This window comes from Bombina bombina, chromosome 1 (assembly GCF_027579735.1).
Source record: "Bombina bombina isolate aBomBom1 chromosome 1, aBomBom1.pri, whole genome shotgun sequence".
NCBI lineage: Eukaryota > Metazoa > Chordata > Amphibia > Anura > Bombinatoridae > Bombina > Bombina bombina.
Window position 1 is genome coordinate 411,399,692 of NC_069499.1, and position 24,082 is coordinate 411,423,773.

A 24,082-nucleotide genomic window follows, 5' to 3' on the forward strand; every position below is an offset into this window, starting at 1 on the left:
TCTTCTATGAACACATAGAAGATCTTGAAAGCAACCCCATATCAAAAGATGATTGTATTTGCAAAGAATATCTTAGAATCTTAATGAAATCCAGATCACAATTCAAGTTACAGGATGGTTTGTTAATTAGAACCTCCAAAACTGGCATTGAGCAATGGGTAGTACCCACCAAGTTCAGAGGTCTAATGCTTCAACATGCCCATGACGCTCCTACATCTGGTCATCGTGGTGCCAAACTCACATATGAAATATTGCGTGATTATGCCTTTTTGCCACACATGTTGAAAGATGTTCAAACCAACTGTCAAGGGTGTTTAATCTGTCCACAGTTCCAACCCACTGCACCAATGCATAGAGCAGAAAAGGGGGATGGTAATGCCATGGTCAGATATACAAATTGATTTTCTTGGTCCGGTAACAAGGTCATCAAGAGGTAACAAATACATGTTAACCGTGACATGTCTGTTCACTAAATGGGTAGAGTGCATTAGTGCACCTAACAATAGTGCTGAAACATGCACAGCATTGCTCATCAACCATGTATTTTCCAGATTTGGTTTGCCCCAAAGAATCGAATCAGATTGGGGTACCCACTTCACTAGCGAAGTGATGACCAAAATGTGGAAAATACTAGGGGTAAAAAGAAAGCTCCATATTGCTTATAGAGCTGCCTCAAGTGGTGGTGTAGAGCGTTACAACCAGTTCATTGTGAAAATGCTCAAAAAGTTTGTGAGTGAAACGGGTAAAGACTGGGATGTAAAACTTCCTCTAGTCCTAATGGCATTAAGAGCAACTCCAAGTAGTGCTACCAAGATGTCACCTTTTGAACTGATGACTGGTAGAAGAATGGTTCTACCTCAGCATCTGCTGTACCGTACATCAGACCAAAACTTGATAAACGCTGCCAATACACATCAATATGTGGAGAACCTAAGAAAGCACCTACAATATACCTTTACATTTGCTCAAAGGAATTTAGAAAGAGCCGCAACTGCCACTAAAACCTATTATGATCTCAAAATGTACAAAAAGGAATATGAAATAAATGATAAAGTTTATCTTTATAACTTTGGAAGGGATCAGGTTAGGGAGAAGAAATTTTTTCCCTCATGGAAAGGTCCTTTTGTCATTACTGACAAAATATCTCCAGTGGCCTATAAAATAAGAACCCCAAAAAATGAAAGTTTCATAGACAAATGGGTCCATATCAATCAATTGCGGGCATGTCATCCCAGATCCCAACTACAAGTCATAGAGGGAGAATGAAGTGTCATATCCTAAAATGCACTAAAGACTTACTGTAGTTTAAAGATAACTAACTGATAAACATGAAGGCTCAAAAATAACAGACTTTCTACATAGAAGACTGTCTATGATGTATAGGGCCAACATCCTCACTGAGTACCAACGACTTTGATCCAATTCAAATACATGTGTCCTACATATATTTGAATTTGAAAGGGGGAATTATGTCAGGGTACAGGTAAATGACACACACACACACACATATATATATGTATGTCAATAGGACAGGGAAATGTGTTTATGTATGAAACCATATTTTTTCAGATATTACTGAAATAGGGTTGAAATTCTGATGTCAGGATTTAATTCACAAAACCCCCACAAGTTGAATACACATTCCAGAACTCAATTGCAGACAAAATGTCTCCAGAGACATTTCTAGCTAGAGTGTGAAAATGAAATCCATACCAGATTTGTAATTAAATTTCCCTCTGACACTGAAACATTTGCTTCTAAATTAGGAAGTGCAAATTTCATAGCACTCTGTACCCCATGCTGTGAGTGAGGACGAGGTGTCTGGAATACCATCTTGAAGATGGTCAAAATCATAGGGAAACAGTTTTTATGCACATAGGTGTTAATTGCCCCTAAACATCAAATACACGTCTGCATTGCTAGATAAACAGAAAATATGTTGTATTGTGACTTTTACAACTACTCATGGATTGACCCCATGCTATGTGGGTGGGGCAATGAAGACCTTAGCCAGCAAAGACACGTGCTATGGGGTTAAAATCATAGGGAAACGGTTTTTATGCACATAGGTGTTAATTGCCCCTAAACATCAAATACACGTCTGCATTGCTAGATAAACAGAAAATATGTTGTATTGTGACTTTTACAACTACTCATGGATTGACCCCATGCTATGTGGGTGGGGCAGTGAAGACCTTAGCCAGCAAAGACACGTGCTATGGGGTAACTTTGAAACTTACCGAGAGCAAACAGATTAGCATTTACAATCCATGTAGCATAAGTAATATTAAATACATTTTATAAAGGGAATGAAGCCAATAGTTTCAGATATGTTTGAAATGATTCAAATAGCCCATATATGTATATATATGTTGAAATGGTACTTATTATACTAAATAAATAATTGCTGCAGTGAATAGATATATGAAAAATAGATTCAAACTGTAATAATCCCATGGTCTAATTATATGTAACATAATTTTTCAATTTTTAGATGAAGTGCCTGCATGGGATACCTGAATCATGTCATATGATTATATACTAGATGGTTATGAAAGTTTAAACACAGCTCTGAAAACATATTAGATATATAATTGCCATTAATTTCAGAATAATTAACAGGATAAATTATTTTAATATAATATAATGTTAGACACATGATGTTTCATATCAAAATGATCAGAGAGGTGATGTAATACTGCCCCATCTGCGATTGATATTGTAAACTTATTAATATAAGGAAATTATGGCAGTTATTACATATTTTAAAGAAATAATCTCTTTCAAATGTTTAGAAATGGTTAGGTGTATTTGTTTTGTGTGTCACGTGGCCCCCTGATGGACAGATGCAGGTATTGCAGCCAGGAGACGATTGACTGTTAAAAGATAATTCCCAGATGAACCAATCCATGTTCAATTTCAAAGGGCCAATCCGAGACAAGGTTTCCGTTTGGGGGTTTCCAATTTCACCAATGATGGTTACTAAACAAAAAAATGGCAGGGTGATATCAGATGATTTAACCCCATGTTTTGAGAGAGAGAGAGGCTAACCTACTGAATAGCTGCTGCAATCTCTGGCTATCCCTGAAGGAAAATAACTGCGACAGTTCTTACAAAGCAAATGGCTATCTATATGCTCCATATGCAGATAACCCCAATCTTGGTCGTCTGAGGTTAGATCATTCTTGTTAAGAGATATTGGATATTGATTGCTGTCTACCCTGGTAACGTATGCAAGATTATTGGTAAGAGCATAGTCACTACAGTTAAATTATAATAAATAGATTGAAAAGAGCAATTTGTATTTTAAAACTGATAGCCACAGCCCTATATAGTGTTAAATTTGTATCGTATAGGTTAAGTAACTTATCTGTGAAATTTCTGATGTTGTGAATTAAAATTGCATTAGGATAAATTGCAGTTAAACAGCTGAATATATATATTGTTCTATTGTTTATTAGCACTGTTAATTGTATTGCTGAATAGTAGTAGCTGTTACTTTAGTCCCACTGTATTAATTATATGAAAAGCTATTTGTAAATAAGGCTGGTTTTTTAAGGTAAAATTTTGTAAGCTTTGTAAGAAGTATAGCGTTTTTAACGTGTATAATAGTGTTTCATATTCTGGTATTACAAATATATTTAAAAATGTTCATAGATATTAACTAAATAAAAGAATTCAGATATTTGTATTCATTTTATAATTTTTAGTAGATGCATATTGTTTGAGGGTTTATTTTAAAGGATAATTATTTAAATAGATTGTGTTATAACCCTGCCATAGGCTGATATATTATTTGAAGAGCACTACTGAAAATTCTTATAAATATACTGACACCCCAATCTTTCTATAACTGTCGAGAACTCCATCATTACCCCTAACCCGTATGCCCGATGTCTTGGGGTCACATTTGACTCAGATCTTTCTTTCACTCCTCACATTCAGTCCTTGGCTAAAGCCTGCAGCTTCCACCTTAAAAACATCTCTAAAATTAGGCATTTCCTTACACAAGGCACAACTAAGATTTTAATCCACTCTCTCATCCTTTCCTGCATTGATTACTGCAACACTGTCCTCTCTGGTCTCCCCAACTACCGCCTAGCTCCTTTACAATCCATAATGAATGCCTCTGCCAGGCTCATCTTCCTTACACGTCGCTCTTCATCTGCTGCACCTCTCTGCCAATCCCTTCACTGGCTTCCTCTTGCCTCTAGGATTAAACACAAAATTCTCACTATGACATACAAAGTCCTCAACTGCACTGCTCTCCCCTATATCTCAGACCTTGTCTCCAGATACTCTCCCTCCCATCCCCTTTGCTCTGCTCATTACCTCCTACTCTCCTCCTCTCTTGTTACCTCCTCACACTCCCATTTACAGGACTTCTCTAGACTGGCTCCCATCTTGTGGAACTCTTTGCCTCGCTCCACAAGACTCTCCTCTAGTTTTGAAAGCTTCAAGTGCTCCCTAAAGACTCTACTGTTCAGGGATGCATACAACCTACACTAACCTTTCTTTATACCAGTTCCTCTCCTCCATCGCTATCCCCTGAACCCCCTTAGCATATAAGCCTAAGTGTCCAGCTGTTTGTAGATCACCTTCTTAAGAGCTGACAACAACAGTGCAACTCTTGGCAGGGCCCTCTACCCGTTTCATCCCTATAAATGTTTTGTTGTACTCCGCATTTGTTTATAGTGCTGCGGAATCTGTTGGAGCTCTACAAATAACAAATAATAATAATTAAAACACGATCGATTTCATTTCAGTCATACATTGCTTTTCCTTACCTCTTTGTGCCAACTCTTGGATTTTGGGGAATATCTATTGTATTGGTCAGTGAATCATGTTTCACAGCCAGACCTAGGTCAGCAATGGCACAAGTCTCATTTCTTTTAACAAGAATATTTTTTGACTTTAGATCTCTATGTGCAATAGCTGGTTTGCCTGTAAACATAAACATACATATTTGTAGTAAACATATCTCTAGTATAAATATAAGCAGTTTTGTCTTTCTGGAAGCATTGGTATAGATTATTTCTATAAAAAGTTTATCACTACATTACAGTACAAAAATACCCTTAGGCTTCAACTGCAACATTTGTAGAAAGAGTTGATAAGAAGTATTACAGGAAAATAATCTGCCACAGATTTGCAATACATAAGACCTACATACTACAGGGTATACAATAAACTGAGCTTTTAAAGGTCATTTTCATTAGTAATGTATACCCCAATCAACTATGGTCTTTTATTTTCACTGAATTTTCTCCAGCGAAATTCAACATTCCAGACATATCATATTTAAATTAAGCAGAAATAAATATAATATAAACATAACAAGAGAGCTAAATCATGTGGAAATGCTGCTTCCTGTGTGTTTTTTGTCATGAATAAAAAAAAAAAGTCATGAATAATTGTGTTTTGTATATCTTGTATCTGTTGCTAATGTCACAGGAAAAATAGTGACTGCAAAAAAATCTGTTAATTAAAATCAAGAAAATAGAGAGACGCACTCACTGAGACAGAACAATAGCTAGAAAAACTTCCATGCTTGTCCACAAGGCCAGTGCCACTCAGGGTGCAGTCTCTTTTTGCACACTATGCCTTTCACAGAGAAAAAATATCCTGTAGCATATAAGTCTGATCCTGCCCAATGACAGTCCAGCACCAGGCAATTCTTCTCTGAACAAAACAAACAACAAACCCCAGATGTACGTTTCGGCCTCTCTTGGGCTTCATCAGTGAGGAGCAGTTGCATATCTCTAGGGCATGTGTGCAAGGAGTCCATATCTGGTTTCCCCCTTTTATTCTTAGGGAGACCAAAGAGCAATTTACATAAAATCAAGAAAATAGAGAGACGCACTCACTGAGACAGAACAATAGCTAGAAAAACTTCCATGCTTGTCCACAAGGCCAGTGCCACTCAGGGTGCAGTCTCTTTTTGCACACTATGCCTTTTCACTAAAGACTGCTTCTCCATAACCCTGTCCGCCTGCTCTGATGAAGCGGACAGGAATCGCCGGAATTCAACCCGATCCGCTCTGTCGGATCAGGTCCGCAAGACCTATGATAAATAGGCCTCCTTGTGTACAAAAAGAGACTGCACCCTGAGTGGCACTGGCCTTGTGGAAAAGCAAGCATGCTTTTTCAGCTATTGTTTTGTCTCAGTGAGTGCATCTCTCAATTTTCTTGCTTTTATGCAAAAATATCTGGGCATGAGTCAGGTTTGCTGGGGTCTTGTCTACAGGGAGATTTCACCACCCAGAGCAACAATGACATTGATCACCCATCTGAACAACAGGTGAAAGGTGACACTGATGTAGCTAGTGTTAGGGCTACAGTTAAAGGGACAGTCTACTCTATAACTTTTATTGTTTAAAAAGATAGATAATCCCTTTATTACCCATTCCCCAGTTTTGCATAACCAACACGGGTATATTAATATACTTTTTCCCTCTGTGATTACCTTGTATCTAAGCCTATGCAGACTGCCCCCATATTTCAGTTCTTTTGACAGACTTGCATTTTAGCCAATCAGGGCCCTCTCATAAGTAACTCCACGGGTGTAATCACAATGTTGTCTATATGGCACATATAAACTAACGCCCTTTAGCTGTGAAAAACTGTCAAATGCATTCAGATAAAAGGCTGCCTTCAAGGGTTTAGAAATTAGCATAAGAGCTTTCCTAAGTTTAGTTTTCAAAGCAAATTTGATGATAAAAGTAAATTGGAAAGTTGTTTAAAATGATATGCCCTATCTGAATTATGAAAGATTAATTTTGACTAGACTGTCCCTTTAAGGCTTGGGTTAGTGCAAAGGTTATGGCTATCCTCTAGTAAATAGGGCTTAAATGCATTCAGATTAGGTCCATGATCACAATATGGCATCTGCAATGGTAAATCCCTAGATAAAGAATGTAGTTAAGCTTATATTAAAAAAAATATCAGCAAGTGTATATTTATGTATGTAATTATAGAATATGGAATATAAAAAGCTAAATGTGATAATAGAATGAATACTGAATAAAGATAACACATTATTTTTCTTATTTACAGTTTTTAAATAAGAATAATATTTCAAATAATCACATAAACATGGTTTAGCCATGACAAACCCAGTTTCTATGCACATAGGGACATTATTACCTTGAGTGCCAACTATTTCCATATGTAAATGTGCCAGGCCACTGACAATGGATAATGCCAGTTTTATCATCCCACCAATAGTCACAGTGTTATGAATCAGGTAATCAAATAGTGAGCCTTGCTCATGGAATTCAGAAACAAGCCAGAGCTGTGTCCAAGTGCCATTATCTGAAATATAACAATATAATTAGTTTATTGTGTGATATTTATTTTTTACTATTCACCAGATTATTGTCCAGTTTTATTATAAATGTAACAATCTCAGGAATTGACATTTCTTCCTAACTAGCATACATACAGTATATTACAGGCATGTGACATCAAATGGAATGTACTAACATCAGCTTTTGACATCCAACTAATGGTAAGATCTCTTTTATTTCCACTATTATCAAAATTTCAAACACTAGTTTGTTATACAGTTGCAAAAATGGAACCTGTATTTAAAATCTAATGTACATAGTTTTTGTTTTTTAATATCAGCAACTTTTTTTGCAAAAGGATTGAGATCTAGGTAATCCGGGCCCCAATGATCGAAAGTGCAAGTGAGGCAGCAAGATATTCAAAAGGTATCCGTTGAGAGCGCAAGGGAAATATTCAAAAGGGCTGACAGTACTGTTTAAAGGCAGTAGTTCTGAGAAGCTTGGTTGGCGATGCATCTCTGATACTGACGATATATTCAAAGTAGCATCATCACCTACATCGAAGGTGTAATGTAAATTATACCTTTACACAGTACTGTATGACAATACAATTTATATGTGTCAGCAGAAACTCAACCCCTGTTCTTACAATAAAATAATGAATTAAGCATACCAATAATACATCTATAGAAGCAGGAGAATTATGGGTATATGATGTATGTATATACATTGTTTAATGTATATGTATTTTATAGTATAGTGTTAGAATATGTATGTAAACTTTAGAAGTGATTGTATGAACTTGTATTGTGTCATTATGCATGTTCTTTTTACTTATTTTAAAGTGAAGGTAAACTATGATGAATAAAAGCACGTTTTATAAAAATACTATTAAAAACAGGGGCACTTTCATTCATCAAAGTTTACAAAGCAGACGTTTTGATTAAAAACTTACCTTTTTTTATTTTCACAGCCAGAGCAGCTTCCCCCTCCTGGAAATCCTCTCTTCACACATCAGCAATGACTAATCCGGCTTCCTCCAAGCACAGCATGGCCTCAGGCAATGACTACCCTGGGGGGAATGCCATGATTGGAGGAAGCCGGATTAGTCATTGCTGACGTGTGAAGAGAGGATTTCCAGGAGGTGGAAGCTGCTCTGGCTGTGAAAAGAAAAAAAGGTAAGTTTTTAATCAAAACGGCTGCTTTGTAAAATTTGATGAATAAAAATACCCCAGTTTTTAATACAATTTATAATAAACGGGCTTTCATTCACCAAAGTTTACCTTCACTTTAAGAATAAAATAGATATATAAGAATAATAATAATAAAGAACAAATTTGCTACAGTGTGATCACAAAATTATAAATAAAACACGATCACGCAATTGCAATATTATGGAAATATGAATATTGTGAACGCGCAATCGCATTCCTAAATATAGCCCTTTGCAGTCAAACACCTTGTCCTATACCATGTACCTTTTAACCCTATAACTTTTTTTAAAAATGTATATGGCTATTTTTTATCCGATAGTGTTTATATGAGTGGAACTGTAATTTTAAATGTATTTATGTTGAGTTTAGTGCAACTATTTTTTACCGCACCACCATGTAGTCAAGTTTTTCAGTTGCGCTAACCTAACAAGCATAAAAAACTTGTAATCTAGCCCTATATATTTCTTTCATTTTTCCTATTAAAACTAAAAAAACTAAATAAACCTCTGCATTGATGGTGTTTTTTTCTCATACACCATTTACATGAAACATTTCCTAGTAAACAGATAGCTAGAAAATAATGCCTATAACATTTTCCTGTGCCTACTAATTCAGAAAGAGTGCTACCTCATACCAATTTTGCCTATAAGGGCCTCCATTACATATAGAGCGTCGGCCGCAAAAGCCGGCGACCAGGTTTTGCACGTTTTTGGTATCCTATATACAGCGCGCATATAAATGCGGCACATATATTTCACCCGTCGCTCACAATTTTTACTCCCATAAGCTAACATTGGACCGCGTCGTAAATCGGTATCCAATATCCAGCGCAAGGCCTTACGTGGTGAAAATGGAGAAATGTTACTCCATTTTTACCTCGCCATAACAGGCAGCCGTAGCAGGCCTTGCGCTGAGTATGGGAGCACCGTAACTCCTTAAAATGACTAACACCTAACGCATGCGCAATGTCTATCTACCTGTCAACCGCAATCCCCCACCGCAATAACTAATAAAGTGTATTAACCCCTGATGCAATCAGCCAATCGGATTGAAGTTTAATCTGATTGGCTGATGCAATCAGCCAATAGGATTGAGCTTGCATTCTATTGGAACAGCCAATAGTATGCGAGGTCAATCCGATTGGCTGATTGCATCAGCCAATAGGATTTTTCCTACCTTAATTCCGATTGGCTGATAGAATCCTATCAGCCAATCGGAATTCAAGGGACGCCATCTTGGATGACATCATTTAAAGGAACCTTCATTCGTCGTTAGTCCGTCGGCCAGGAAGGAAGCTCCACGTCGGATGTCTTCAAGATGGAGCCGCTCCTCGTTGGATGGAAGAAGATAGAAGATACCGCTTGGATGAAGACTTCTGCTCGGATGGAGGACCTCTTCTGCCCGTATCGGATGAAGACTTCTGCCTGGCTGGAGGACCACTTGTGCCCGTATCGGATGAAGACTTCTGCCCAGCTGGGTGAAGACGGCTCAAGGTAGGGTAATCTTCAATGGGGTAGTGTTAGGTTTTTTTAAGGGGGAATTGGGTGGGTTTTAGAGTAAGGTTGGGTGTGGGTGGTGGGTTTTAATGTTGGGTGGGTGTATTTATTTTTTTACAGGTAAAAGAGCTGATTACTTTGGGGCAATGCCCCGCAAAAAGCCCTTTTAAGGGCTATTTGTAATTTAGTATAGGGTAGGGCATTTTATTAGGGGGCTTTTTTATTTTATTAGGGGTCTTAGATTAGGTGTAATTAGTTTAAACTTCCTGTAATTTTTTTTTATTTTCTGTAATTTAGTGTGTGGGGGGGGGGGGTTTGTACTATAGTTTATTTTATTTAATTGTATTTAATTTTAGGTAATTGTAGTTAATTTATTTAATTAATTTAATGATAGTGTAGTGTTAGGTGTAATTGTAACTTAGGTTAGGTTTTATTTTACAGGTAAATTTGTAATTATTTTAACTAGGTAGTTATTTAATAGTTATTAACTATTTAATAGCTATTGTACCTAGTTAAAATAAATACATAAGTTGCCTGTAAAATAAAAATAAATCCTAAAATAGCTACAATGTAATTATTAATTATATTGTAGCTATCTTAGGGTTTATTTTATAGGTAAGTATTTAGTTTTAAATAGGAATACTTTATTTAATAATAGTAATATTATTTAGATTTATATAAATATTAATTAAGTATGGGGGGGTGTTAGGGTTAGACTTAGGTTTAGGGGTTAATAACTTTATTATAGTGGCGGCGACGTTGGCGGCGGCAGATTAGGGGTCAATAGATTTAATAGGCTATGGCGGTTTAGGGGTTAATACTAGAATAGGTTTATTGCGGTGTGGGCTATGTCAGTTTAGGGGTTAATAATTAGGCTTATTGCGTTGTGGGGGATTGTCGGTCTAGGGGTTAATACATTTATTATTAGTAGTGAGAAGGGGGGATTGCGCATATAGGGGTTTTACGTGTCGGCTATTTTTGGGAGGCGTGTTAGACTGTTACGGGAGATTTGATATTTCCTTTTCTTTTCTTAGGCGCCGGTAGTTTCTAAAGTGTCACTAGCGACTCCAGAAATTTGTAGTTACGCTCATTTCTGGACATCGCTAGTTTATCAGACTTACGGCACTTTAGGAACTGCCGGCGGGGTATATGTAATACCCCGATGTGCGAGGTGAAATTACGGGCGGCGCAGGTTCCCACACTTGTGCCAAAACCTGCGCCATATATCGGATCGCGCCCAAGCTGTTCTTTTAACTTCACTATGTGAAAGTCAAAGATTTTTCAAAAGTTTTAGGATTTGAATTCATATGTTAATAGGTTGTGCTATGATAAATATTTGCCATTTCCTTAAAAATTTATACATTCTATTTTAATCTCCCATTTGTGTATCATATTGCTCAATGATCAAATAATCAACAAGGGCTTTTGTGAAATGTGACACGTTAGGTGCCTTCTTATCTTTCCATCTCTTAACAATTGCTTCGACCTATTAATATACGGTGTATTTATAAATTTAGCTTTTTTTCCATGTATATAACCATGACTTAAAAATATAAGATTTTCTTAATAGGATGTTTACCTTACATATTTTTATCATCCAATGTTGTATCTTTGCCCAGAACTAATTTATCTTAGGACATTCTTTGAAGTAATGCAATATACAGTATGTACATTTTGCATACTACATTTTGGACATAGAGCTGGTGTATCTCTATTCCACTTTTAAACCATGTAGGGAGTAATATATGACTGATAAATAAATCTTAAATGAGACTCTCTTCTCGCAGAGGAAATTGTAATCTTATGCACTCTCATTTTACTTTTTTATGTTGAAATATTTTTTTATTGGTTTACAACATAGGAAAAAACAAAACAATAAACTAAATGTCATCTCATGGGTGTCTATGGGTTCTTATTAAATTGCCATAAAACAGTACATCTTAATGTTACAAGGTACAGAGATTCCATGGCTGTGTGTCCACCTTCATCTGGCGACCCTCGTAAAACCCACACCCCAAGGTACTTATAGTAGCGATCAAGTTGTAACTATCCCTACCCTCCCGCCCCTCACCCACTAAACCCCCCCCCCCCTACCAGGAGGTGCCATTATTAAACTAAGCAAACCTAAGACTTTTTTTTCACAATATCTCTTTTTCTTCCCTCAGTTCAGTTAGCCCTCTCGGCCAAATCAATGATATCATCAGGTAGCCCGGTGATATACTGTCTCTTTTCTATCCCTCTTAGTTTACTCTCCAGACCTTAGTACCCAATAGAACCATATCTTATGAAACTGTTCTGGTTGCCCCTGTGTCCATGCAGCTAATTCTGATAGGGTATATGTTTCCTTAACTTTCCCCAACACTTTGTGCCATGATGGGACTCCCACTTTCCAGTGTCTGGCTATGCAGATTCTTAAACAAGTGCATAATATTCTAATGAGTTTATTAATTGAGGAGTTAAATGGTTTCACTCTTTCGTGTAATAAAGCTTGGGTCATTGTGATATTTACTCTCTCGTCTAACAGTTTACTTATTAATTCTGATAATTTCCCCCATAGGGGTCGTACTTCCTGACACTCCCACCACATGTTTCTATATGTACCCCTTTCGTGACAGCCTCTATAGCAGCAGCCATCAAGCCCTATGGAGAAATGCGCTGTCTTTTCCGGCGTCAGATACCATCTAAAGATTACTTTCATGCAATTCTCCTTCATGTCTGCACTAATTAACCCTCTGTAAGAGTTCATCATCAACTCAGTCCACTCATCCATCTCCCACTTCTTTGTCGTGTCTCTTTCCCATTTTTCTGTCATTTTTAATTTAGAATTACATTTAGCCTTCTGAATTAGAACATATATCCAAGAGATCAGTTTTTTCCCTCTATTAGGGTTTATTATCATTCTCTCCAGCTCCGTTAGCTGATAGTTCTGATTATGCGACATATATGTTATTATGGCTGAGCTAATTTGTAAATACATAAACCAATGTAACTGCTCTGGCTGCAATTGATCTCTGATAGAAGTAAACGTACGCATCTTGGAACCCGTAAGGAAGTCAGCTACCCTGTACAGTCCTTTGTTCACCCATTTGTCCATTTTTCTTCTTAGATCTTTTGGTAACAAAAACTTGACCGGTCTTAATATCGTTTCCGCACTGCTCAAACGTAATTTTTTCGTGATTCCTTCCCACAGCCTTACTGCCTCTAAAGTTATCGGTGATCTATATTCCCTTGTTTTTTTACCTCTTTCTAGATCCCAGAAAATGTCTGCCGCTTTTGGACAACCCGCCATATTAGCTTCTACTTGTGGCCATATCAACTCATTATGTTGTTTACCTAATATAACTGTTTGCGCCAACCTGGAGGCCTGGTAATATTCTACCAAATTGGGAAGTCCTACTCCCCCTACCTGTCTGTGTAAATTAAGCAATTGGGAAGCAATTCGAGGCCTTCCATTTCCTCTCAAAAATTTCAGTATGTCACTCTGTAGAGCCATTAGATCTGGTAAAGGTACATTAATTGGTATAGCCCTAAATAAATACATTAGCCTTGGAAGCACATTCATTTTGATGGACATCAGTTTCCCATACCATGAAAACATTTACTCCACTTCCTCAAATCATTTCTGATAGCGTTATAGACAGGGGTATAGTTTATTTTATATAAATCTGTCATATTGTCTCCTATCTTAACCCCCAGATACGTGAGGTAATTTTTTGTCCACGAGAATGAAAAATTTAGTTCTATTACTTTCTTGGCATGCGTAGGAAGATTGATAGCCAATGCCTCGCATTTGTCAGAGTTTAACTTGTATCCCGAAATCTCAGAGAACTCTTCTAACACTTTATACAAATACGGCAGCGAACTCAAAGGTCTAGTGATTGTCAGTAGGACATCATCTGCAAATAGCATAACTTTATAGTCGTCCGCTCCTATTTGCACTCCCGTGATTTCTTTCATATTTCTAATACTTGCAGCTAATTGTTCAATGCATATGGCAAAAATCAATGGCGACAGCGGACAGCCTTGTCTTGTCCCATTCCTAATTTTTATGTGCCTAGATAAATACCCCGCTGCTCCCACCACTGCCGTTGGGTTCGAGTAGATACTCCCTAACGCCTGTATAAATGCCCCTTTAAACCCCATGGTCGCCAAAACCCGAAACATGAACTTCCAGTCTACCCTGTCGAACGCTTTTTCTGCATCTAGCGATAGGAGTAGAGCTGGAGTTTCTTTTGTTTTCAAATAATCTAACAAAGTCAATGTTCTTCTGATATTGTCTGGCGCTTCCCTATCTTGGACAAACCCCACTTGGTCTTGATGGATCAATGAGGGCAATATCTTTTTCAATCTATTAGCTATTATTTTAGTAAACATTTTGATGTTGTGATTAATCAGGGATATAGGCCTATAATTTTGGCACAACTTTACATTTTTCCCGCTTTTAGGAATTACAATTATTTTTGCTTGAAGCATTTCCCTAGGGACCTCCTTACCTTCCATAATTCCATTACATAAGTTAGTTAGGTGAGGGGCCAGCTCTTTCTTAAATACTTTATAGTATTCACCTATCAATCCATCAGGACCTGCCGCTTTACCCGCTTTTAGGTCTTTGATCACATCCAACACCTCCCCCACAGTGATTTTAGAATTAAGGTGCTCCATATCTTCCTCCGCTATAGTCCTGAGGTTGGCTCTATCTAAAAACTCAGTTATCTGTTTTTCAATATCTCCTTCCTTAACTTTATTCCCATCATATAGCTGCTCATAATATTGCGCAAAGCTATCTGATATTTCCTGTGGGTTCAATGTCATTACCCCTCTATTGGTAACCAACTTGGGTATTGAGAAGAACTTATTTCTCTCCCTCAGTTTATGTGCTAAGTATCTGTCCGGTTTATTTGCAAAGACAAAATAATGCGCCTTTAATCGCATGGCAGCCCTAACTGAGGAGTCGTTTAATAGCAAAGCTAATTCTTTTCTTTTTAACACCAAATTCTTATAAACCCTTTCAGATAGCGTACGTTGGTGTTCTTTCTCTAATTGCTCGACCTCCCTCCCTAGTGCAGTAGTTAATGCCATCGTTTGTTTGTTCTTCCCTGCCTTCTCTTTTATCAGCAGCCCCGTATCACAGCTTTATGAGCTGCCCATGTCACTACCGGGTTATCTACTGTACCCTCATTCAACACCCAATATTCAGTCAGTGCTTTTTGAGTCCTGTTAAAAATCTCCGGGTCTTTCAGTAAGGTTGGGTTATATGTCCATGATCTGTGTCTGGAAAAGTGAATAAGTCCAGTAAATTCCACTAGTATGATTGAATGATCTGACCAAACACATGTTTGTGTCTGTGAATTCACCAAATTCGGCACCAGGATCTGACTAACAAATATATAGTCAAGTGTCGTGTAGGTCTTATGGGCTGGGGAGTAATAGGTAAAACTGTGCTCCGAATTGCCTAAGGCCTCCCAGGAGTCCACCAACCCCTGCTCTTCTAGCGAGTGCCGAATTGACTTGACTACACTATTATGTCTATGTTGTTTATGTGAAATTTTCAATTTATCTGAGCCCCCATAAGAGGACATATTAACGTTAAAATCCCCTGCTACTATTAATCTAGTTTGTGACCATATTCTGTGATTCATTCGGTGCGTACAGATTACATAAAGTTACCTTCGATCCCTGGATTGTACCCTGAACTATCACATAGCGCCCCTCTTTATCTCTGATTACCTTATCTAATTCAAAATCCAGTGATCTGTGTATTAAAATTGATACCCCCCTCTTTTTGGTTTCAGCTGTAGCGTGTTAGTGTAATGGGTAGTGATGCGACCAGAATTTGGGAATGTTTTGCTTCACAAAGTGCGTTTCTTGTAAGAAGATTATTTTAGCCTTAGTTTTCAAATACTGTGTTATGGCAGTCCTTCTTTTAACGTCTGTATTGAGTCCTCTCACGTTATGTGAGAGAAGTACAAAATTATTCGCCATAGTTAACCTGTCGTCCCCCTCCTCTCTTTCCCTCCTCCTCCATCCTTAAGAAGATATCTAAAGTGTGGTCGTCACCTTGAGTTTCATCAAATGTCTCTATTCTAACTCCACCTCTTGTCTTTCTCGCCCTGTTAGTCTCACCTTTATTCTTAACTGGCACCCCCTGGTAACAAAAAATTCTAAACCCCCAAAAACATAACAAATAAACAATCATTGTCACTGTAAAAACAACAAAATCCATAACAATTACCTAAACAGGCAGTATAAATGTTCTTTAAACTATTCTTAACATAACTATTTTTCATTAAATTGCTAGCAATAACTTCGGCTATAGGATCCACAGATAGTTTGTGATAACATATACAATTTGTTGTAAGCATATTTAGCTATTTCTTAAGAGTCACCTTGAAAATTAACTCAGGCCTAGATTTGGAGTTTGGCGTTAGCCGTGAAAACCAGCGTTAGAGGCTCCTAACGCTGGTTTTAGGCTAACTCCGGTATTTGGAGTCACTCAAAAAAGGGTCTAACGCTCACTTTTCAGCCGCGACTTTTCCATACCGCAGATCCCCTTACGTGATTTGCGTATCCTATCTTTTCAATGGGATCTTTCTAACTCCGGTATTTAGAGTCGTGTCTGAAGTGAGCGTTAGAAATCTAACGACAAAACTCCAGCCGCAGAAAAAAGTCAGTAGTTAAGAGCTTTCTGGGCTAACGCCGGTTCATAAAGCTCTTAACTACTGTACTCTAAAGTACACTAACACCCATAAACTACCTATGTACCCCTAAACCGAGGTCCCTCCACATCGCCGCCACTCGATTAAATTTTTTTAACCCCTAATCTGCCGACCACCACCTACGTTATACTTATGTACCCCTAATCTGCTGCCCCTAACACCGCCGACCCCTGTATTATATTTATTAACCCCTAATCTGCCCCCCACAACGTCGACGCCAGCTACCTACAATAATTAACCCCTAATCTGCCGACCGCAAAGCGCCGCCACCTACATTATAGCTATGTACCCCTAATTTGCTGCCCCTAACACCGCCGACCCCTATATTATCCCCTATATTATATTTATTAACCCCTAATCTGCCCCCCTCAACGTCGCCTCCACCTGCCTACACTTATTAACCCCTAATCTGCCGAGCGGACCGCACCGCTACTATAATAAAGTTATTAACCCCTAATCCGCCTCACTAACCCTATAATAAATAGTATTAACCCCTAATCTGACCACCCTAACATCGCCGACACCTAACTTCAATTATTAACCCCTAATCTGCCGACCAGAGCTCACCGCTATTCTAATAAATGTATTAACCCCTAAAGCTAAGTCTAACCCTAACACTAACACCCCCCTAAATTAAATATAATTTTAATCTAACGAAATTAATTAACTCTTATTAAATAAATTATTCATATTTAAAGCTAAATACTTACCTGTAAAATAAACCCTAATATAGCTACAATATAAATTATAATTACATTGTAGCTATTTTAGGATTAATATTTATTTTACAGGCAACTTTGTAATTATTTTAACCAGGTACAATAGCTATTAAATAGTTAAGAACTATATAATAGTTACCTAGTTAAAATAATTACAAAATTACCTGTAAAATAAATCCTAACCTAAGTTACAATTAAACCTAACACTATACTATCATTAAATTAATTAAATAAAATACCTACAATTACCTACAATTAAACCTAACACTACACTATCGATACATTAATTAAATACAATATCTACAAATAACTACAATGAAATAAACTAACTAAAGTACAAAAAATAAAAAAGAACTAAGTTACAAAAAATAAAAAAATATTTACAAACATAATAAAAATATTACAACAATTTTAAACTAATTACACCTACTCTAAGCCCCCTAATAAAATAACAAAGCCCCCCAAAATAAAAAATGCCCTACCCTATTCTAAATTACTAAAGTTAAAAGCTCTTTTACCTTACCAGCCCTGAACAGGGCCCTTTGCGGGGCATGCCCCAAGAAGTTCAGCTCTTTTGCCTGTAAAAAAAAAACATACAATACCCCCCCCCCCCAACATTACAACCCACCACCCACATACCCCTAATCTAACCCAAACCCCCCATAAATAAACCTAACACTAAGCCCCTGAAGATCTTCCTACCTTGTCTTCAACATACCAGGTTCACTGATCGGTCCAGAAGAGCTCCTCCGATGTCCTGATCCAAGCCCAAGCGGGGGGCTGAAGATGTCCATGATCCGGTAGAAGTCTTCATCCAAGCGGGGCAGAAGAGGTCTTCCATCCGATTGAAGTCTTCATCCAAGCGGGGCAGAAGAGGTCTTCCATCCGATTGAAGTCTTCATCCAGGCGGCATCTTCTATCAACATCCATCTGGAGCGGAGCGGCAGCATCCTGAAGACCTCCGACGCGGAACATCCATCCTGGCCGACGACTGAACGACGAATGATGGTTCCTTTAAATGACGTCATCCAAGATGGAGTCCCTCGAATTCCGATTGGCTGATAGGATTCTATCAGCCAATCGGAATTAAGGTAGGAATATTCTGATTGGCTGATGGAATCAGCCAATCAAAATCAAGTTCAATCCGATTGGCTGATCCAATCAGCCAATCAGATTGAGCTCGCATTCTATTGGCTGTTCCGATCAGCCAATAGAATGCGAGCTCAATCTGATTGGCTGATCGGATCAGCCAATCGGATTGAACTTGATTCTGATTATTCCTACCTTAATTCCGATTGGCTGATAGAATCCTATCAGCCAATCGGAATTCGAGGGACGCCATCTTGGATGACGTCATTTAAAGGAACCGTCATTCGTCGATAGAAGATGCTGCCTGGATGAAGACTTCAATCGGATGGAAGACCTCTTCTGCCCCGCTTGGATGAAGACTTCAATCGGATGGAAGACCTCTTCTGCCCCGCTTGGATGAAGACTTCTACCGGATCATGGACATCTTCAGCCCCCCGCTTGGGCTTGGATCAGGACATCGGAGGAGCTCTTCTGGACCGATCGGTGAACCTGGTATGGTGAAGACAAGGTAGGAAGATCTTCAGGGGCTTAGTGTTAGGTTTATTTAAGGGGGGTTTGGATTAGATTAGGGGTATGTGGGTGGTGGGTTGTAATGTTGGGGGGGGGTATTGTATGTTTTTTTTATAGGCAAAAGAGCTGAACTTCTTGGGGCATGCCCCGCAAAGGGCCCTGTTCAGGGCTGGTAAGGTAAAAGAGCTTTTAACTTTAGTAATTTAGAATAGGGTAGGGCATTTTTTATTTTGGGGGGCTTTGTTATTTTATTAGGGGGCTTAGAGTAGGTGTAATTAGTTTAAAATTGTTGTAATATTTTTCTTATGTTTGTAAATATTTTTTTATTTTTTGTAACTTAGTTCTTTTTTATTTTTTGTACTTTAGTTAGTTTATTTCATTGTAGTTATTTGTAGATATTGTATTTAATTAATGTATTGATAGTGTAGTGTTAGGTTTAATTGTAGGTAATTGTAGGTATTTTATTTAATTAATTTAATGATAGTATAGTGTTAGGTTTAATTGTAACTTAGGTTAGGATTTATTTTACAGGTAATTTTGAAATTATTTTAACTAGGTAACTATTAAATAGTTCTTAACTATTTACAGGTATACCTCACTTTACAGCGCTTCACTTTACAGCGATTCGCTAATACAGCGCTCTGTGGAGCTGAAGTTCAGCCTCCAAGGATTTTGAAACAGTGCTGTAATCATTGTGAGATTGCAAAAAAAGTGACTGGCACCATTTTGTTATGCTTAGTTCACTCTGTTTACAGAATTACAGTGCAATCTGTGTCTCAGTGCTATAGTGTGGCAAATTTTACTACAGTAATTGTCACTATTTTACAGGTACAGTATTTATTGAATACTAATTGAATACTGTGCTGTGCTAGTGTTAAACTAAACTTAGCACTACTGCACCCCTAATATATGTTAGTTCAAACATTTTTTAAAGTCTTTAAACACACTGGCAAGTGAATAAAAAGCTAAAACTGCCTTGTTTCACTTTAAGGCGGTTTTCACTTTACAGCGGGGCTCCGGTCCCTAACCCGCTGTATGAGCGGGGTATACATGTATTAGCTATTGTACCTGGTTAAAATAATTAAAAAGTTGCCTGTAAAATAAATATTAATCCTAAAATAGCTACAATGTAATTATAATTTATATTGTAGCTATATTAGGGTTTATTTTACAGGTAAGTATTTAGCTTTAAATAGGAATAATTTATTTAATAAGAGTTAATTTATTTTGTTAGATTAAAATTATATTTAATTTAGGGGGGTGTTAGTGTTAGGGTTAGACTTAGCTTTAGGGGTTAATACATTTATTAGAATAGCGGTGAGCTCCGGTCGGCAGATTAGGGGTTAATGTTTGAAGTTAGGTGTCAGCGATGTTAGGGAGGGCAGATTAGGGGTTAATACTATTTATTATAGGGTTAGTGAGGCGGATTAGGGGTTAATAACTTTATTATAGTAGCGGTGCGGTCCACTCGGCAGATTAGGGGTTAATAAGTGTAGGCAGGTGGAGGCGACGTTGTGGGAGGCAGATTAGGGGTTAATAAATATAATATAGCGGTCGGCGGTGTTAAGGGCAGCAGATTAGGGGTACATAAGGATAATGTAAGTAGCGGCGGTTTACGGAGCGGCAGATTAGGGGTTAAAAATAATATGCAGGGGTCAGCGATAGCGGGGGCGGCAGATTAGGGGTTAATAAGTGTAAGGTTAGGGGTGTTTAGACTCGGGGTACATGTTAGGGTGTTAGGTGCAGACTTAGGAAGTGTTTACGCATAGCAAACAATGGGGCTGCGTTAGGAGCTGAACGCGGCTTTTTTGCAGGTGTTAGGTTTTTTTTGAGCTCAAACAGCCCCATTGTTTCCTATGGGGGAATCGTGCACAAGCACGTTTTTGAGGCTGGCCGCGTCCGTAAGCAACTCTGGTATCGAAAGTTGGAGTGGCGTTAAAAATGCTCTACGCTCCTTTTTTGGAGCCTATCGCAGCGATTCTGTGGACTCTCAATACCAGAGTTATTTTTATGGTGCGGCCAGAAAAAAGCCGGCGTTAGCTACGCGGGTCCTTACCGACAAAACTCTAAATCTAGCCATCAGTGATTAATGGCAACTGTTGATTTTTGACATGAGCATATAATAAGGTTATTAGTATGTGTTTTTAAGCATTTTTCTTTAGCTTACATGCCCAATCTTTCAGCGGAAGTCCATATAGATTGCTGCATATTTTCAGTAAAGAGTTCAAACCAAAACCAGCAGAAGAACAACATTACCTTCATTTATATATAATAAACAAACTAACGGCTAGATTTGGAGTTTTGTCGGTAAGGACCCGCGTAGCTAACGCCGGCTTTTTTCTGGCCGCACCATAAAAATAACTCTGGTATTGAGAGTCCACATAAAGGCTGCGTTAAGCTCCAAAAAAGGAGCGAAGAGCATTTTTAACGCAACTTCAACTCTCGATACCAGAGTTGCTTACGGACGCGGCCAGCCTCAAAAACGTGCTCGTGCACGATTCCCCCATTGGAAACAATGGGGCTGTTTGAGCTGAAAAAAAAAACTAACACCTGCAAAAAAGTTGCGTTCAGCTCTTAACGCAGCCCCATTGTTTGCTATGCGTAAACACTTCCTACGTCTGCACCTAACACCCTAACATGTACCCCGAGTCTAAACACCCCTAACCTTACACTTATTAACCCCTATTCTGCCGCCCCCGCTATCGCTGACCCCTGCATATTTTTTTTAACCCCTAATCTGCCGCTCCGTAAACCGCCGCTACTTACATTATCCCTATGTACCCCTAATCTGCTGCCCCTAACACCGCCGATCCCTATATTATATTTATTAACCCCTAATCTGCTCCCCACAACGTCGCCTCCACCTGCCTACACTTATTAACCCCTAATCTGCCGACCGGACCTGAGCGCTACTATAATAAAGTTATTAACCCCTAATCCGCCTCACTAACCCTATAATAAATAGTATTAACCCCTAATCTGCCCTCCCTAACATCGCCGACACCTAACTTCAATTATTAACCCCTAATCTGCCGACCGGAGCTCACCGCTATTCTAATAAATGTATTAACCCCTAAAGCTAAGTCTAACCCTAACACTAACACCCCCCTAAGTTAAATATCATTTTAATCTAACTAAATTAATTAACTCTTATTAAATAAAGTATTCTATTGGCTGATCGGAACAGCCAATAGAATGCGAGCTCAATCTGATTGGCTGATTGGATCAGCCAATCGGATTGAACTTGATTCTGATTGGCTGATTCCATCAGCCAATCAGAATATTCCTACCTTAATTCCGATTGGCTGATAGAATCCTATCAGCCAATTGGAATTCGAGGGATGCCATCTTGGATGACGTCCCTTAAAGGAACCGTCATTCTTCAGTTGGACGCTGCCGGAAGAAGATGGGTCCGCGGTGGAGGTCTTCAGGATGGAGCCGGTCGTCATCGGATGAAGATAGAAGATGCCGCTTGGATAAAGATGGTTGCCGGTCCGGATAGCCTTTTTATTCCCGGATAGGATGAAGACTTTGGAGCCTCTTCTGGACCTCTTCAGCCACTGGATGATGGATCGCCAGCCCCCGCTTGGGTTGGATGAAGATTTTGGAGCCAGGACGGATCGGTGATACCTGGTGAGGTGAAGACAAGGTAGGATGATCTTCAGGGGCTTAGTGTTAGGTTTATTTAAGGGGGGTTTGGGTTAGATTAGGGGTATGTGGGTGGTGGGTTGTAATGTTGGGGGGGGGTATTGTATGTTTTTTTTTTTACAGGCAAAAGAGCTGAACTTCTTGGGGCATGCCCCGCAAAGGGCCCTGTTCAGGGCTGGTAAGGTAAAAAAGCTTTGAACTTTATTAATTTAGAATAGGGTAGGGCATTTTTTTATTTTGGGGGTCTTTGTTATTTTATTAGGGGGCTTAGAGTAGGTGTAATTAGTTTAAAATTGTTGTAATATTTTTCTTATGTTTGTAGATATTTTTTTATTTTTTGTAACTTAGTTCTTTTTTTATTTTTTGTACTTTAGTTAGTTTATTTCATTGTAGTTATTTGTAGATATTGTATTTAATTAATGTATTGATAGTGTAGTGTTAGGTTTAATTGTAGGTAATTATAGGTATTTTATTTAATTAATTTAATGATAGTATAGTGTTAGGTTTAATTGTAACTTAGGTTAGGATTTATTTTACAGGTAATTTTGTAATTATTTTAACTAGGTAGCTATTAAATAGTTCTTAACTATTTCATAGCTATTGTACATGGTTAAAATAATTACAAAGTTGCCTGTAAAATAAATATTAATCCTAAAATAGCTACAATGTAATTATAATTTATATTGTAGCTATATTAGGATTTATTTTACAGGTAAGTATTTATCTTTAAATAGGAATAATTTATTTAATAAGAGTTAATTTATTTCGTTAGATTAAAATTATATTTAATTTAGGGGGGTGTTAGTGTTAGGGTTAGACTTAGCTTTAGGGGTTAATACATTTATTAGAATAGCGGTGAGCTCCGGTCGGCAGATTAGGGGTTAATAATTGAAGTTAGGTGTCGGCGATGTTAGGGAGGGCAGATTAGGGGTTAATACTATTTATTATAGGGTTAGTGAGGCGGATTAGGGGTTAATAACTTTATTATAGTAGCGGTGCGGTCTGCTCGGCAGATTAGGGGTTAATAAGTGTAGGCAGGTGGAGGCGACGTTGAGGGGGGCAGATTAGGGGTTAATAAATATAATATAGGGGTCGGCGGTGTTAGGGGCAGCAGATTAGGGGTACATAGCTATAATGTAGGTGGCGGCGCTTTGCGGTCGGCAGATTAGGGGTTAATTATTGTAGGTAGCTGGCGGCGACGTTGTGGGGGGCAGATTAGGGGTTAATAAAAATAATACAGGGGTCGGCGGTGTTAGGGGCAGCAGATTAGGGGTACATAAGTATAACGTAGGTGGCGGTCGGCAGATTAGGGGTTAAAAAAATGTAATCGAGTGGCGGCGATGTGGGGGGACCTCGGTTTAGGGGTACATAGGTAGTTTATGGGTGTTAGTGTACTTTAGA

The 24,082-nt window shown here is 38.3% G+C and overlaps 1 protein-coding gene across 1 annotated transcript in view; it reads right to left on the reverse strand.

The window, feature by feature from the left end:
- ACVR1C (activin A receptor type 1C) overlaps positions 1 to 24,082 on the reverse strand; it is a 280,647-nt gene that overhangs the window by 104,557 nt on the left and 152,008 nt on the right. The window contains exons 4-5 of the mRNA XM_053698317.1: positions 7,147 to 7,314; positions 4,788 to 4,944 (exon numbers count right to left, since the gene is read on the reverse strand). Of these exons, the coding sequence (XP_053554292.1) occupies positions 4,788 to 4,944; positions 7,147 to 7,314 (325 nt within the window). The remainder of the gene's footprint in view (positions 1 to 4,787; positions 4,945 to 7,146; positions 7,315 to 24,082) is intronic.